This window comes from Drosophila gunungcola, unplaced genomic scaffold (genome assembly GCF_025200985.1).
Source record: "Drosophila gunungcola strain Sukarami unplaced genomic scaffold, Dgunungcola_SK_2 000127F, whole genome shotgun sequence".
Lineage (NCBI taxonomy): Eukaryota > Metazoa > Arthropoda > Insecta > Diptera > Drosophilidae > Drosophila > Drosophila gunungcola.
The window spans coordinates 80,180-97,672 of NW_026453288.1; the positions used below are offsets into that span (position 1 = coordinate 80,180).

Genomic DNA, 17,493 nt, shown 5'->3' on the forward strand with positions numbered 1-17,493 from the left:
CATTTCAATAGAAATTATAGAAATACTAAATTAAGCAAATTAAAATGATCTATCCCCGTAATTTAAGTGAAATTTTACATTTCAGGTTTCGATTTTTTAAATTTTTATTCCATGAAATTTGATCTCATTGGTGATTATTTAAAGACAAAATAAAATCAAAACTGAGATTTGTGAGTATATGAAAACAGACAAAACCAGAACACTAAATTCATGTTATTTTAAGTTTAATAGGTGCTTGTACATATAAGGCAGGGAATGTTCGTTTATCGGTTCCTTTTCTCAAGTATAGCCCACGAAATCCGAAACGGATCAACGGTGTTTTAAAATCAGCTTGGTTTTTATCCGCTTGCGATCCCGAGCGATGATCTCCATGCGCTCCTTGGTGCTCGTTTGGAAAAGATCAGGTGCAGCGTGCGGCTGGCCGAGCAGAGCTGTTGGGAAAACCCATGAAAATAAGAGAAAAGTCAGAAAAATGATATGGAATTTGTATAAAAGTAGTTGGAAACGGTGCTATTTACAATAAAATAATATTTAATATATTGTTAGGTAGTCTAATTGGTCGAATTGGTCGCTCACACTGCTTGAAAAAGTTTTTCAAAGCGGGCGGTTTTTTATGAAAATTTCAGGGACGAGCCAATTAACTCTCACTTAAAATGCTTTATACCTTATTTTAAAATAAATATTGTTGTGCAGACATTTCGCGAAAATTTATACTTAATTTAATGCTCCTTGACTAGCACTCAAACAATCTCAAGAATGAGAACATAATCATAATAATATAATGTTAAATCAAAATAAATTCTTGTTTCGTTCACAAAAGATAGCAGCTTTGCCTGACGAAAGCCTGGACTCTAAATCCATTTGACTAATCTATTTCAAGAGTTTACAACTAGGCTAAGAACCAACCAACCAACCAACTAACCCACCTGTTGAAGCAATCGCGCCTTGAGGCGCAGATTAGCGGGCTCCTCTGCATTTAGGCCATGGCCGCAGGTTTCCAAATGTAGGTTGAGCACAAAGATCAGGGTGTCCCTGATGGTCTGGACAATCCGCTGCACCTGCTCGGTTGCAAAGAGACGTCGGACCAAGAATCCACGCACACCGGCATTTATTCGCGAGGCCGCCCACTGGCGCTCCTCCTGCTCCAGATTGCTAAGATTCTGGCGGGGATCAGACGGGGTGTTAGAAAGCGAGGAAAGGCACTTGATGAATGGGTTAGTAATTAGGTTAGCTACGGGTGCTAGAGGTTTGGTCCCTCGGTTTCCTGGCAGTCTTTGTTAAGGCACTTGGTTAGCTGGCCACCCGATTTTCTACGACTTCTTGCGCTGCTTGTGTTGTGTAGGCGGAAACAATAGAATAGGTATACAAAAATAGATTTGATAGACATTTCAGCCCAGGTTTTCACTGTCTTTGACCAGTTACACTACTTTTGATACAAGAGTTTGCTGAAAAATGATTGTAATTCATAAATTTTAAGCAGAATTTCGCGAACTTTAACTCAAATTTCAAAAGTAGTAACCATAAACTCGGCTTTGTAAAAGTGAAAACCTCTGGGATCCGAAAAGGAAATGGGTTGGAGTAACGCTAGGATTAATTCGGAAGACTCACATTGCTCATACGCTTGGTTGGCGAGTTGCTCGGTTGCTTGGTTGGCGAGGTGCTCCTTGCTGGTGTGCTGCCCCTTTTCGGTATTGTAGAGCTCCCACTACCCGGTGAACTTTTCGGTCGCCCTCCCCCAACTCCAGCCTGCGCTGGTGCTTTGATCACCTCGCGTCCTGCAGCACCACCGTTCAATTTCCTCGGACTACTGCCCACAGTTTGCGAACGCCTTCTCACTGGTTGCCCGCTTCGCCGGCTGTTAGTTAAACTGCTGTTCCGCAGTGGCAACGAGCGCGGTGTGCTGAGCGCACTTCCTGCACCCAGCTGCTGGGGTTCCGATTCGTAGCCCAGCGAGTGTTTTGGACTAAACAACCTCTTTCGAGCGGAGGACGGAGCCCTCGGCATCTGGCAGCTGTCCTCCTTTGGAAGGAAGTCATCTAGCTCTTGGAAAGTGCGGGGCGTGTCACTCAAAGAAAGCGACATCGTGGGCGTGGGCGTGGGCGTGCCTTGATGGTGGCCCAACGTACCCTCCGACACCAGTCCATCGGGATTTTCGGTGCTCGAGGAATCATCGATTTCGGCACACAGTTCCTCGATGAGCTGGCGCTGCTGAAGATCAAACTGCGATTGCATGCGACGACGCTCCTCCTCCTGGTATTGCACCAACTGATTCATCCGCTCCCGATGGCCACGCAGATAGTTGCGCACGCCCGCCCTCCGGCTTGCCTCCAGGAGACAATGCTCGCCCAGTGCCCTTTCTATTATGCGCTCCACTTCGCGATCTCTTCTGGAGCAGCTGCTGGTGGTGGCTAGTGCGGTAGGTGTGCTTGCTGTGGTTGCCGTGGTGGTGGTGGTGCTGCTGCTGCTCTTGGGACTGCGATTCACCCGCTTGGCCTGCGACTCAATGGTCTGTCTCTGGAAGTTGGCCAAACTATGGCTGGGCCTAACCGCCAGGGCTTCCCGCTGCATGTGCTCTACGAGCACCTGAGAGGGCTCCTCCAGTGTGAAGCTCCTGGAGCGTTGAAAGCCCGCTTCCTCTGGCTTTGGTGGAGTGCTAAGCTGTGCCTTTTCCCTCAACTCCAGCGGTTGATCCGTGGCAGCAGCGATCGAAGGACTGGTACTGGAGCGCAATATCCTCTTGTCCTGCACTTTGGGCAATAGTCTTCCCAGTCCCGACTGCTCGAACTGCAGGATGCGATCGGTGATGCGATTATGACGCCTGGGGGACACATTCTCCACTGGCTCTACCGGCGGCTGGGGCGTGGGAGGATCCACCTGTATGGTGGGCAGCTGTCTGTTCAGGGTCAGCGATTGAGGACGTGCCGCCTGCCTTTGTGTGCTGTCGTAGATGAAGGTCTCCGTCTGCTGCAGCTGGGACAGACTCCTCCGACCGGTCATGTCGGATCCCGCTGAGTTTCTGGCCAGGCGGTAGCGCTCCTCCAGCTTCAAAGCCATCTGGCGGGCCAGCTGCACCTCATGTCTCTTGGCGCTCGTCATCTGGAACATCGTGGAATGAGGGTTACGCCTGAGTGAACGCCACTCCCTGGCCAAGATTTCAACTTACCAGCGGTGGCAATATGTTCTGGCCATCCAGCCGGAACCGGAAGGAGGCGGGGTCCACAGAACTGGAGCCACTGCCCTCGGAGGGGGTGCTCCAAATCGATATGGTGGTCGTCGCCGTGGGCGTGGTGGCCTCACTGAGGCTCTGGCCTAGCTCCACGGCCGCCAGCAGCTGCTCCATGGTCCTACTTAAAAGGAAAAAAACAATATTTTAGCGCGAAACAACCAATTAGAAGCCAATAAATAACCATTGATAATTACCCAAACAACGCACTTACCTAGTCGCATCCATTGGTGATTTTCTACGGGAAATTTTGGTTGGGACCTCGAAATGTGGGGAAATCTAGTCAGAAGGAAGCTAAACCTATTTGTTTTGTTAAAATTTTGTTCACTGTTTCCTATGTTTCAGTTGCCATTAGAGATGACATCTAACGATGGCACTGCGCGAACCATCGATTTCCCGCCAAAAATCAAGAAACCTCAAGAATGCCAATCATTTTAATAAACTTAAGACCGAAGTCGTTGCCATATTAGAATTTCGTTAAATATTTAGCAATTGCCGCTAACATCAACTTTTTAATACTAGCTGAAGAGACTTAAAATTAGAAATGGGAAAGTATTTTTAAACTGAAATTTGAAAAGGACAACATGTTCGTGCGACCCTAATCTAAGTTATCGATAACGGACTGTCTTCTCTAGATTCAGAAAAAACTTGTTTGAAAGGTATGAACAAATTATCAAAAAGAGATACATAATTCCTGAAAGAAAAATTTATCTTTATTAGATCGTTGCTTTCCATTATTTACTTGAAAAAAAGCTCGATTTTGGATTATATTTGATTTTCTCATATTTCTGTTATATGATAACCAATTTAACTAAATTTTAATAATTAAATGTTCATCAATAATTATTGAATAATTAGGATATCCCTGCACAAGTCAATTTGTCAAACCGCTGTTCTACATAAACTCTGATTAGTTTCACATATGTCAAAAATTCCAACCGTTTTCAACTGATGGACTGTGTGGAAAGAGGGCATTATGACGCAAATAGACTAATAAAATACTGAATACAATATTAGTTTTCCACGATTAAAGGCATCAGTGAAATAACTTTTGATCGATAATGCTGATGAGCCTGAACAAGCTATTAAGTGAAAATAATCGATGCTTGCAGAGATAATATCGGTGTTGCTCAATTATTGAAAGAATCGATAGTACCGAATTAAAATCGATTTTTGTTTCATCTCCATATCGCGGATGTGTTTTTCATTGCATTGTTGTTGTGGCGCGATCGAATTTGTTTGGAATTCTGGAAATCGGCATTAGATTTTTGAAAGTGTTTTGTGTTTGGATACCTCAAACTATAGCTAAAAGTATGCAAAACCCTTAACTGCTCAATGTTGTTATTGCTGTTTATTTGTTTGTGATTGTTGTGTGTAATATTTTTTATTAGTTACAAAACAATTTAAACACCGTTTTTGCTAAAAACGTGCTGGGAAACGTGTTTTAAATTGGGTTTTGATTCATTCGCGGTTTCTGTTGCTTAAAATTGATCTATTTTTAAAATTGCGTTGTAAATGTGTGTAAAGAGTGCGTGCGTGCGTGTGTGTGTAAAGGGGGTGTAATTTCTGCGAAGAGAAATAGGTTTTGTCTGTATTTTTTCAGTGTAATAAAAAGTCATTACGACCCCTTTCCTTCTTCTCTCTTCCATGCCCCGCATTTACTTAATGAAAATAAGGTACAATTGTAAGGAAAAACAAAAACAAAAAGCGCAAAGTTTCGCACATATGTGTATATACACACGTTTTGTGTGTGTGTGTGTGGTTGTGTTTCTGTTTTTTTTTTTTGTATATCATTCTGCGACGCAATTGAAAAAGACATCGAAGGCCAAACAACTTTGTTTTTTATTCGTTTTTCCTATACCATTTGTTGTTGTTGCTACTGGGCGTTAGTTTTTGGCTCTGTTTTTGTTATTATGAATATTTTTACAACTTTCAAGCTTTTCCACGCGCTCCGCTCTCTTTCCTCTCTCCCACGCGTGCTCCCTTCCTCTCCCACGTTTAAGTGCCATCTCTTTCGCACGCAGCCGGTAAGCAAAGCAGTAAACAACAACAAATATAAAAGGAAAACAAGACAATGAAAAAAAAATAAGATACTAGGGAACAACTAGCAAAAATAAGTATTACAAATTGAATGGTTAATCACTGGTTGAAAAGTCGCAATAAACATGGCCTGGCCACCTTTTCCATGCTGCACAACGCAGTTTTCTTTGTTTTAATTGTTTTTCCATTCCATTAGCCAAAAACAAGTTTGCTTGTGTGAGTGACACAGGCCCTCAAAAATCAGAAAAACATGGTAAAAACATTTTGGTAAATTGCCATGTAGCAGAAAAATGGCTCATGCAACAGTAATAAATATTATTATTTTCTTTTCTACGCCGCAGCCGCGCATTTTCAACAAAGAGCAAACAAAGAAAAAGGATAAAGAAAGGGAAGGCCAAATAAAGAGAGAGTGGAAAGCCGTTACTCCGCCCATGCGCACAGCTGATCCAGAGCCTGGCCTAACGGTAAACGGATTGTCCCTGGGCTGCAAAAGCGGAAATCGAAAAATCGAAAGCGAAACGGAAACGGAAGTTGCCTAGAGTATTGAAGCGATAACAAAAGCAACCCGCTTACCGCGGGATCCGGAATCCAAAAAAAACCACAATAGCCACAAGAATATAGAATAAAACTTAAGTCATTTGAAAATGTTCCATGCTCTGCTCCACTGGGGAGCGATGGCTGCCGTCACAGTCATCCTCATGACCTGGTAAGTCCAATATCTACATACATATGTATTTCTGTTGATTGTTGGTTGAAAGTGGCAGAAATGGTAGGACAAAAACAAGAAAAAAAAACAAATTTCATAAAGTTCATTAAGGTAATTAAAAATTTGAGTTATAACAGAAGACGAGTTACGCAAATTTGTCATCGTAAAAATATAGCTTTATCTTTGTGTAGGTGGAAAAGTGAAATACATGTCATAAAAAAGGGGAAAAAAATGTAATAAATATTTCGGACCTTACCTAGAAAAACCACAAATTTAACAAATAGGTTAAACATAACAATGTTTCCTATCAATTTAATAAACGTGTTGTGATCACCTTTGGTAAAGTATTGTCCAACCTTTAACACTAAACTCCAAATCGATTTTGTCTTACCCAAATCGATTTAATATTTACTTAAACTATTTTTAATCTCAATAATAGCTTAAGATCTTTTTTTAATTTATTAAATTTTGCCGAAATCCCGCAAACCGCTAGCCTAGAAGATTATCTGTCTAAGACAAAAAACATACATTCTCAAGATGATCTTACATTACATCCGCAATTGCCTACGCACTGTAATAAAAAAAGTTGTAATTGGGTCGAACGAATCTGCATTTATTGCCAGCCATTTCAGTAACATTCCCATTGAAAGAAAGGAGGACGATACAATGAAAATATAAAATATACTATATACATTTTTTATAGTCACAAAGGCAAGTCAAGTTTGTGGAGCTGTGGGAATCAAAGAAAGAAATTCGTCGCGTGGCCAATTTCGAGATGAAAGTTGCAATGTTTTATTTTGGGAATATATGTGTGCACACATCTAGATTGCTCCACATATGTAAAAAGCGCACCGAAACGAAGCTCATGTGCATGCACATGACCATTCGAACACACACCCTTGGTCAAAATAATAGCGCGCTTTTGGAAAAATTGAGAGATTAATTAATTGATTAATTTACCATTTAATAAATTGAATATATTCAGGATTCTTAAAAAATGCTTATTATTTGCACAACAAAACGCTAAATGTAATTTATCATGATGGAGATTAATTTTAAAAACAGTAAAAACACCAATGATCGTTTCTATTGTTTTGCTAACATTTTATTGGGCAACTCTTGAGGTTTTACTTTGGTAGTTACAAATTTTGATTTAAAAAAATTTGATTCAAAATACATAGATTAATTTCCAATCAATTTCCTTTGTGTTTATTGCAACAAGATTATTTGTTAGTTTTTATATAGCCCCGATTGTAGTTTGTTGTGTGTGTGTGTCGGCGATCTCTTTGTACGTGCTTACACCTTCGTTTTGGCTGACTAAAAGGCCCCCAGCCTTTCGCCACCGCGCCGCCGTCCTTCCTTTCTATATAAATACTCACTCGTACATAAAAATGTCACTCCATGCCCATGCACACCGACCACACCCTCGGCCGTCCATTTAAAGCGTTCTGTGTGGCGCAATTAACCAAAAAAGAATTAAATAAAATACAGAGAATGAATGCACGCAGCCTTACCCCATATACATATACAAATGTATCAACAGTGGATAAATTAATAAATGTTTCGGATAATGTAATCGGAAGAAGAATTTGGGAAATACGCCAATACGGCAAGTTGCAATATATACATACATATATTTATTATTTTTTCATGAAGAGAAATGTCCATATCTCAGTTTGAAATGTTGTTAAAATGTTTAAACTTTTAAAGTATTCAAAATCCGTTGCTTTTAGCGGATATCGACTGTACGAGCAAAAGCATTTACACCCAACGCTGTAACGCTCTCCGTTTCCGTATCTAAACGGGACAATTGTGCGATATTTGCTTTCTGCTTTTAGCTTTTCCACTTGTGCCCCAGTATCTCAGCCACAACAAAAAAAAAAAAAAAATATATATAGAAAAACAAACCAAACGACAACAATAAAAGGAGCGTTATGCCATTCAATTGCAGCAACAGCCGTAGATCAGTCGATTGTTTGTCAAAAAATAAAGCGCTGATCATTCCAAAACTCCCCACAAACACCCCCACATGACCCCCCCCTTCGCCCTCATCAACATCAATCCGAAGTGCAAATTAGCAACAAAACAGCGAGATAATTAATTAGACGTTTTTTCAAGAGCAAAATAAGTCGTCAGCGTTTCGTAGGGCTAGCAAATAAAAAGTAAACACACCAGGGCAAAGCAAAAGTCAAGCGAAAACAAAATACAAGCATTACACGCAAAAAAAAAAAATATTCTCCCTTCACAGGATAGAAAAAAAAAAAAATAAATAAACAAAAATTTAAAATAAGAATTCATTTAGCATTTATACATTTAAATTCGAAATGGTAATTACTGACAGGCGTTACAGGAATGTACTTCAAACAGTTGCAAATTTAAATTTCATATGTAAGCTACAAATGTTGAACTAATTTTTCATAATCTTACCATAATAGGTAGTGTTTCTTACTCTGCAAAAGTTTTTAATAATTGGATGGCACATAAAACCTAGTTTTCGTCAATTGGATCTTGTTGATATAATTTTTCCTATAAAGTAATAAGTATTGGTTTTATGAACTAAAAGCAAATATTTAATTATTTTAGGCCCTTTTTCTCTGTGTATGACAAACATAAACAACGTCCAGACCATAAATCATCAAATCGTAGCACCGAAATTGATAATACCATCCAGGGTTGGGAGTTTATTTCAAGTTCCTGTTAGTGAGAACCGAGTGGTGCTTGAATAATTCATGAGTCAGTCACTTTTGTCTAATATATCTACGTGTACAGTGGTCACTCTTTCCGGTGGATTGATGGTGCGTAATAAAGAGGCAGAAGCTACAGATTAGCAGAGAGGAACCCGATCACTTGATTATTGACTTCGTCAGCTGTCTGGAATTTGTTAGTTTCGTTTTGTTTGTTTGTTTTTCACATCGCAAATTTGGCGGAGGCAGTGCGTTTCATTAATATTTGTCAGTGGGATTTTTATAGTTTTACTTTTCTTTGCATCAACATTAATGGAGATATATGACCTTTTTCATAAAAGGATTATGCTATCTTAAGATAAGCAATTGTTTCAGTTATTAAAATTGAAAAAAATTATTGGACTAAGGTTATTAAGGTATAGCCCTTCTTCACTATATTTTAATAAATAGTAAATTTTTTTCATCTCATTTTGAATAGTTAGAATAAGGTAAATAACAATAAGTTATCAAGTTTTTAAAATTATTTTTTTAGAGAGAATTATGAAACAGTATATTACAATTTTTCATTATAATCAAGGAAAATATTATTTAGCTCTCTTAAACATTAATCATTTTGAATGTGAAAAATCCATTTCAAAACCTCGCTAAATCACATTGGCTGTCGGCCTTACAATGTTGAGACGCACTGTGCGAAACATTCTCGCACTTAACGTAAATTAAAAGTCCAAAAATACGCTTGCTCGTTTGACCAGGTTTGACCAGCTTTTCGGTTTGTGGTTTGGGTTTCTGGCTTCTGCTTCCTGCTAGAACATGTTTCACCACTCGCTCAGCGGTTATTAATTATTGCCCTAAACGTAATAGACTTCATCAAGATTCGGGGTTATCTCAGACAGTCGTCATCCAGCCATTGTCCCCTGCAGTTCGCCTGCTTCCTTCCACCTGGACCATAAACACCATCCATCCACTAACTTGCATTGCGATTATTCCACCAGGGTCCGACCGCTGGGCGTGCTCTTCCTGGGACTGCTGGGCTATTGGATCTACTGGACGCGCTGCAGCTTCCGGATTGTGCCAACGGACGAGCTGCGCGGCAAGATCAACGGCCTGCTGCAGAGGATCGACGACTGGCGCCACACCAGTCCCAGCATGTTCTGCTTGGCCAGCACCGGCTGCCTGGGCACCCTCGCGGTGCTCGGCCACCTAATCTCTGGGTCCACGCTGGTCCTCACCATCCTGGTCGTCTCCGCCCTCGTCTCCACCAAGTACAACTTCAAGCTGCTGAAGATCGAGCACAAGGGTGAGTGGTCAGTGGTCCATCAAAGGGGGCTGTTAGGGTTTTCAGACAGCCAAAGGACATGTTGAATTTATTTTAGCAGTAAAAAGTCACTTAAAGATTGAATCCCATAACTATTTCCTTCATACACTTAAATCAGTACAACTACTATTTGAACAATTTTTTTTTAATTATATAAATAATAAAATACATTAATACAGTAGACCAATGTTAGGGCTTTTACTATGTTTTTAATTTTTTACAAAAATAATGATCTTTCAGTCTAGCTTTAAATAAACGTTTGAAGTAACGAAAAAAAACAATAAATTTAATTAATCAATTTATTCCTTAAAAATAAGCCTTCTTCCGGTTCAAAAGAAAAATTTTAAAAAACAAAACAATCCGCCAATAAAGTCGCTGTCGGAAAGTGATGATATACAGCTGCGGTCATTAAAATAGTTGGTTAAAAAATTGTTTATTTAAAAATATATATTTAAAAATTGAGTGCAGATGAATGAGAATATTTTCTTAAATTTATTAACAATTAAAGATAGTATCTTAAAAAGTGAATTTTTTGTATTATTAATTTTAATTTTTCTTAAAAATCTTAAACAATATCAATTTTCTTTAATTTAAGAAATAAGGCTGACTTATAATATCCCTTGTCCCACAGACTTCGATTTTCTTTTCGCGTTAAACTCAAACAAAATTCGTTGAGTTCGAAAGTAATAATGGAAAGTATCTTCCTTTGCAGACTTCCAGTGGTCGGAGAAGCTCAACTATAATAACTTGGAGGCCGAGGCGGAGGACGAGTTTCTGCCGGACGTAAACGAGTCGAATCTGTTTGTGCTGGAGCGTGCCAGCGATGTGGCCACCATCAGCTCGCCCACCGATGCAAACGACGAGGAGGATGACGAGCGCAGCGACGACATACCCTCGGAGCTGCTCATTCCGGACGTGATACCCGAGATCGATGAGCACTCCACCGATGAGGACGATGAGCTGGCCCCATTGGCGGCCAAGAAGCTGGAGAAACAGCAGCAGCAGAAGCAGCAGCAGCAGCAGCAGGTGCAGCAGCGGGATCAGCTGGCCGAGGAGAGCGGGGACATGAACTTCCGGAAGGGTCACTTCAAGCGCGACTCATCGCTGTCCACCACGTCCTCGTCGTCGGAGGAGAGTCTGTCCAAGGGGCTGCAGTTCCCCGATCACACCACCGTCGATGCCAGTGGCAACAGCAGCACACAGCTGCGTCAGATAACCGCTGGACCGGATCCCGCCGGCGAGCTTATGGCCCTGGCCGTGAAAACCCAGGCTCAGGCGCTTCTGGCCAACAGCGGGAAGCTCCTGCCCAGCCTCGTTTCCGGCCTGGTTCAGTGGGGGGCAGGCGGAGCGGCCGCAGCCAGTTCCGGCGGAAGTGGAAGTGGAAGCGGAGGCGGAGACACCACCGATGCGAGCAGGGATCGCGAACAGCAGCGCATTGTTACCGCCTTGGATTCATCGGATGAGAGCGACTTTGAGATACTCGAAACGGATGACTTCAAGTAAATTGGATTGGATCGAATCGGATCGGATATCGCTCCGATTTGTGTCGTATTATAAAGCTATTATCTTAACATACATATGCATAAACAACAAACACAAACAACACCGACAACAGACAACAGACAGAAGACAAAGCAAACAAGAACAGAATACAGACAACGCGGACGGTTATATTTTCCCTGGTGGAGATCAGTTATATATTTTGCTATATTGCTATACACTATACACTAGTGATCGATTTGCTATACATACATATACTAAACTAAACACCCAAAAGTTAAAACCACCCCTAAGTTAAGCCAAAAGTTTAAGTTTAAGTTTACTTAGTTTTTTTTTTTTTTGTTTGTTTTCGTTTTCTTTCGATTGCTTTGTACATTGTTTTGTGTTTATATATCCTCATGCCTATTCCTATTTTACTGTATGACTCTAGTTTGTATTTGCCATTTTGTGTTTATCCACTGACCACAAACAGAAACAACCACAACAACAACAACAACGAGTGACGGCATGCAACATGTACATATACTACAGATACACTCACCTATATGTATGGTTTATATAGATGTCGCTGTGAGGGCGTTAAGCTACTTAATCTGAATCCAAATCAAAAGCCTAAAGCAGCAATTAAAAAACCAAAAAAAAAAAACATAAAAAGAAGAAATTACAAGTATAGGAAACAAACGAAAATATGAAGAAATCTGGTTCGGTGCTATTTTTAAATCCATTCGCCATATAACGTGCACAAATCATAAAAAACAACAAAAAAAAAATTAACGACAATTTGAAGACGCTATCGTTTAACTGGCGACTTTTTTCGCTGGCCACCATCGTACGTTGTAGAACATAACTGAAACATGAAATCAAGTAACACACTTTTTTTTTTGTATTCTTATTATTATTTGCGCTATGTATTTTAAGTTGTAATTTAAATTGCGAAACAAAACTAAATGTGATTTTGTAAAAACAAAAGAAACTGAAATAAAAATCAAAAAGACCTCGAATTGCGATTTCGACTGTTGTCAACTGTCCAACAACTTGGATTCGTTTGCGGTTTCCGATGAGATGGCGGCCAGGGATGGTTCACTCGGTTCAGCCTCCAGTCGCTCCTCGGGGTTCTCCAACCTTTGCGACTGCTCCAGATCCTCGTCCTGCTCCAGAGGCTGCACCTGCTGCTCCTCTCCATTAATGACCTTCGCCTTGGCACCCTTGCGCATGGGAATCGTGTCCAGAATGGCCGTTGTCCAATCCTGGCCAGCAGCAACCTTGGTTAGCAGCTCAAACACTGAAAATGAAAGGGTAATATCAGACGGGAATACGGAAATACTTATTTAATAACAAGTTGCAAGATAATAACAGTATAAAATTCTCCTTTACGATAGCTACAAGTTTTTTATAAATGTTAAAATCGGAATATATTAAAGATTATCTATTTTTTCAATGTCTCCAAATTAGTTAAATAATAAATTTTTAATAAGATAGTAATCCTTAAAATGTGTGTCTGTAAATAGGAACAAGACAAAATAAAAAATTTAACATTGAAAAAAACATCCTAACGATCTCTCATATATTGCCAATCGAAAGTGGTTAATATATTTCACTCACTGTATTGCCTTACTCGGGAAAAATATTAAAAAGTATATAGTCGTCACATAGCTAAGCTTTCTGCGCTATACACTAACAATATTTCGCTTCTTTGTGATGCTGATAGGAACGAGGCAAGCCAACAACAATTCCATTGATTCTTTTTTAAAGTTAATCCAAATGAAATTAATTTTAATCTGTTCCTCGATTCCACACCCTACACTGTGTTGGTAAACGCACCATGGTATCCAAACGGTTTTGTAACCGCTATTCTTAACCGATAAAACCGAATCAAAACCGTAACCGGATCCGATATAATTTGTTTTTGCCTTACCGGAAACGGAACCGAAATATATAGCAACCATAATAACCGTTACCGACACCGAAACATTATAACCGAAATAACCGAAATTGCTATCTTTAGTTATACCGTAACAGTAACAGTAACCGTAACCGATATGTGATTCGGGTTTAATCCCCTAATTACACTATTATTAGGAAGTTTTGAATGAAACACAAAAACCTAACCACTAAAAATACGCCCTGCAAGGGTACAAAAAAGTCTTTCGAAAGCGGTTCGTGAATCAACGTTCGGAGAAGTCCGGGGATTACTTTAATTGCGCCCACTCACCGTGGTAGGTACTCAGCACGGCCCGGGTCTTCATGTCCACGTGCTCGCTGAGCGGCAGGCGGGCGGTGGCCAGGCCCGCCTCCGTCGCCCGCGAGTGGCACAGACCCTTGAAGTGATTGTGATCCACCAGGCCGCCGATGACGTAGGTGCAGCCGGGCTGCAGCTTGTCCAGCACCTGGTCCGACTCGCAGGTGAGATAGACCAGTTGCCGGGCATCGAAGACGGCGGTGTGGTTGCGATCGAAGTGGTACTCCACGTGCCAGTTCTCCCAGCCGTCGTTCTTCATGAACGACTCGTGGATGGGTCCGTTGCTTCGAATGCCCGTGAAGTGCAGCTTGCCCGGCTGCGCACTGCGCCGATTGATGGTGTAGATCCGGAGGCACTGCTTCACGCACTTGGCGATGTCCCGCTCCTGCATCAAGTCATCGTACTCCAGATCGATGGCCACGGAGAGCGCCGACTGGCCGCCGTCCGCCGCCTGGCGTTTCTTCAGCTCCTTGCGGGAGGGTCCCGTCCGGATGGGCAGACCCTGCTCCTTGGCCTCCCGCCGCTTCTGCTTCTTCTTCTCCCGCTCCCGTTCGCGTCGCAACTTCCGGAGCTCCGCAAACTCCGCCAGTTTGCGTTGCTTCTTCAGCTGATTCTTGCTCTGCGGCGTGCCGGGCGTGGTGCCCGGGCAATTGCTCAGGCTGAGCACTGCCGGAGGCATCACTTCGAGCGCCTGTTCCGCCGTATCCATGGGAAGTATTTGCAATCACAGGGTGTTGAGTTAATAATTCAATATAAAAGCAAATTCCAATCCCAATGTCCAAGTCAAACAGCTGTTTTGACAGTGTTGTCAATGTGCTGCGCTTAACAGCACAGCATTGCGTCTTAACAGCACCGCATTGCGTCTTAACAGCACCGCATTGCGTCTTAACAGCACTCGCATAGATAAAGGTCCGTTTACACTGGAATCGAGTTTTGGAGTTACCGCATCCTAATTCTATCACGATAATACGGGTAACCGAAACCCTCGAATATATTCTTAAAAAATTTATTTTATTCGCCAAAGAGTAGTGTCTCCATTCTGTATTTACCATTAATAAGAATTAAAGAATCCCTTTGTACACAACCAATTTTTTTTAAATCATTATGTTGAGGGGTTGGTCAGCCTTGGACAAGCATCGAATATTTAGGGCGTGTTTGGCCTATCGGTCAGCAATATTCTAATACAACCACGATAAGTTCATCTACTATTAATTAATCTAACATTATCGATCGCTGACTAAACCAGAGTCAGTGTGAAGAGCACATAATCAACTTTCGCTAGCCCTGTTACCCAACAGGCTGTGCTTTTTCGATAACTTTTGGCGATAACTCGTCAGCAGGCCAGGTGAAATCAGGAGATTTTTTGGTTGCATTGTGCCGGCTCTGGGAATGTGCGTGTGAAATCATCGGCCAGAGAAGCTACCGAATCTATTGAGGTATCCTGCCGCTACTGCTGCTGCTGCTGCTGCGAGTCAACCAGAATCCTTGGCGTGGAACGGCACCCGCGCAACTCACCGCTTGTGATCGGTTTTCTGGAGGAGATTGGCCGATCTTGCATCAATAATGGCAACGGTAGCTTTGCTCTCGCGGCAGCGACTGCTCGCCGCCTGCTCCCTGCGGCTGTTCGGAGGTGCCCACTCCAGGTGCCTGGTGACGGTGATGCCCAGGACCACAAGCCCGCCCAGCCCTGCCTGGCGAGACCCACTCCTGTCCAACGCCTCCGTGGCCACCCGCTTCAATCGCTTCAACCACAAGTCAGCGCAGCCGGCGGCGGCCGCTGCTCCCGCTCCCGCGTCCGCTCCACATTCCGCGGACGACAAGGATGTGAAGGCCACCGCCACCGCCAGTAGCACCTTGCCCCCTGATCTTTTCGGCGAGGCGGCCAACATGGGTCTGTTTGCCAAGTTCAAGCACATGTACAAACAGTACTGGTACGTGCTCATCCCGGTGCATGTGCTGACGTCGGTGGGCTGGTTCGGAGGCTTCTACTACCTGTCCAAGAGGTGAGTACACTCGGTGGATCAGCAGGTGTCTTTGGGATTCTTCGAAGTGTAAACTTACGAATCTCTTCTTTTGCAGTGGCGTCGATGTGCCCGCTCTGCTGCAGTACGTCCACCTGAGCGAGAACATCATCGAGAAGGTACAGGGCTCGGATATGGGCCACTATGCCATCGCCTATCTCTGCTACAAGGTGGCCACGCCCCTGCGCTACGCCCTCACTCTGGGTAAGCTTCCAGCGGCTTGGGTTGCATGGTGGAGGTGGTTTACCTGCCTCAAAGACCCACTTAGCTTAAGAATTTCGAGTGTAAATATTAATGATTCAACTCGTTTGCAGGTTGCACCACCGTGTCCATCAAGTACCTGGTGCAGCATGGCTACATCAAACCCATGCCCACCAAAAACGAGTTGATTAAAATGTACGAGGACAAGAAGGCGACGCGGGCTAGCGCCAAGGCGGACAAGGCCGAGAAGGACGAGAGCAAATGATCCTTGGCCACGGGCGAGGACACCGCCTCCACTTCGGCGGCGGGGTCGTTGCCGTTGCCACAGTCACAAGATCCTAAACCGCCGCCACCGCTGCTGCCATTGTCAATGCCCCAAAGGATCGGCGATCAGCAGCGATCGGCCGCCGGCGAGCGGCGTGCAGTTGACCTGTTGTCTTTTTTGTTAAACTGCCGCCGCTCCTGCTGGCACTGGTGCTCAACGAACCTAACTCTTGTCCGGAACCACAGTCGATCACAAAAGCAGCAGCCGCCGCCACCGCCGCAGCCGCCGCACTGAGTTGCCGATGCAAACACTCAACAAACAACCCACAACCCACGACCCACACTTCAATTCCCACAATTCCATTCATCCCACGGATTCAGATTACAGATTCATAGTATAGTTTCTGTTGCAGTTACGAAACCGCTGGATGTCGTCAATAAAAAAAAAAACAAAACAAAACATAACAAACGGAGAAACACAAATCACAGATCCGCAGGACGAGGAGTTCAGTAGTAGTTATTTATAGTTATATTTTGTAAATGTGAGAAACTTGTCGCAAAACAATAATTACTTAACTCTTATTAAATTAAAACACAAATAAAAAGAAGCAGAGGCCTCAGTTCAAGGGCGTAACCCGAACGGGGGTCCAAATTGTTGACAAATAATCGTGTGTTTTGTAATATTAATGGTAATCAACGATATTAACGATGTTATTCTTTAGCAAACTCTCATAAACATTGATTTAAATATTTTTTCGAGTTGTTTTAAATTTCAAATTGGGCAGTTTTTAAATTTTTTGGCTTAAATTGTATTTTTTAATTATGTTTTATAATCACATTCAAATTAAAAAAAAAAAACAAACAAGCTGAGTTTTGATGCACATGAATTCGAATTTATGTTAAAGGATTTCAAAACAATAATTTCAAATTTTTCTTTTTAAGCATACAAAAACCTTAGTACAATGTACACAAATAAGGGAATATGGAATTCTTGATGATCTAAACTTGTTAGTAAAAAGTAAAAATCTTTACATAGGTAATTTAAAAAAGATTTAAATTTAAAAACCTTTTTTTAGAAGCGATATGCACCCTTTTTGGAACACCTCTGCATTGATCCCATCCCTGGTCGATCAAGATATCAAAGCAACAAATAAAACAAATTTCAAAAATTTTGTTTTTTCGATTTTATTTTTCAGTTTTTTCTCTTGCTGTTTTTTTTTAATTTTTTCATTATTTTCTTTTTAACGTTAGTAAAATATCCAACAATTATACTTGTAACTAATAGTTAAGCCAGAAAAAT

The 17,493-nt window shown here is 42.0% G+C and overlaps 4 protein-coding genes across 4 annotated transcripts; 2 read left to right on the forward strand and 2 right to left on the reverse strand.

Moving 5' to 3' along the window:
* Positions 1 to 207: 207 nt before the first annotated feature.
* On the reverse strand, positions 208 to 3,609 carry LOC128265512 (uncharacterized). Its single transcript, XM_053001552.1, is given in 6 exon segments — positions 208 to 401; positions 404 to 431; positions 927 to 1,160; positions 1,609 to 3,096; positions 3,164 to 3,344; positions 3,438 to 3,609. Coding segments are annotated over 6 exon segments (2,037 nt in total). The 5' UTR covers positions 3,452 to 3,609; the 3' UTR covers positions 208 to 309.
* A 780-nt stretch (positions 3,610 to 4,389) lies between these two features.
* Positions 4,390 to 12,469, forward strand: LOC128265500 (PHD finger protein rhinoceros). Its single transcript, XM_053001535.1, has 4 exons — positions 4,390 to 4,534; positions 5,605 to 5,969; positions 9,646 to 9,950; positions 10,681 to 12,469. The coding sequence occupies exons 2-4, from the start codon at positions 5,908 to 5,910 to the stop codon at positions 11,469 to 11,471; spliced, it is 1,158 nt and encodes a 385-aa protein (XP_052857495.1). The 5' UTR covers positions 4,390 to 4,534; positions 5,605 to 5,907; the 3' UTR covers positions 11,472 to 12,469.
* Positions 12,461 to 14,525, reverse strand: LOC128265501 (tRNA methyltransferase 10 homolog A). The gene is made up of 2 exons (XM_053001536.1): positions 13,681 to 14,525; positions 12,461 to 12,750 (listed from the first exon to the last, which is right to left on the reverse strand). Exons 1-2 carry the CDS (start codon positions 14,414 to 14,416, stop codon positions 12,488 to 12,490), a joined length of 999 nt encoding a protein of 332 aa, XP_052857496.1. The 5' UTR covers positions 14,417 to 14,525; the 3' UTR covers positions 12,461 to 12,487.
* A 511-nt stretch (positions 14,526 to 15,036) lies between these two features.
* On the forward strand, positions 15,037 to 16,859 carry LOC128265513 (uncharacterized protein C18orf19 homolog A). The gene is made up of 3 exons (XM_053001554.1): positions 15,037 to 15,710; positions 15,787 to 15,932; positions 16,043 to 16,859. The coding sequence occupies exons 1-3, from the start codon at positions 15,271 to 15,273 to the stop codon at positions 16,192 to 16,194; spliced, it is 738 nt and encodes a 245-aa protein (XP_052857514.1). The 5' UTR covers positions 15,037 to 15,270; the 3' UTR covers positions 16,195 to 16,859.
* Positions 16,860 to 17,493: the final 634 nt, after the last annotated feature.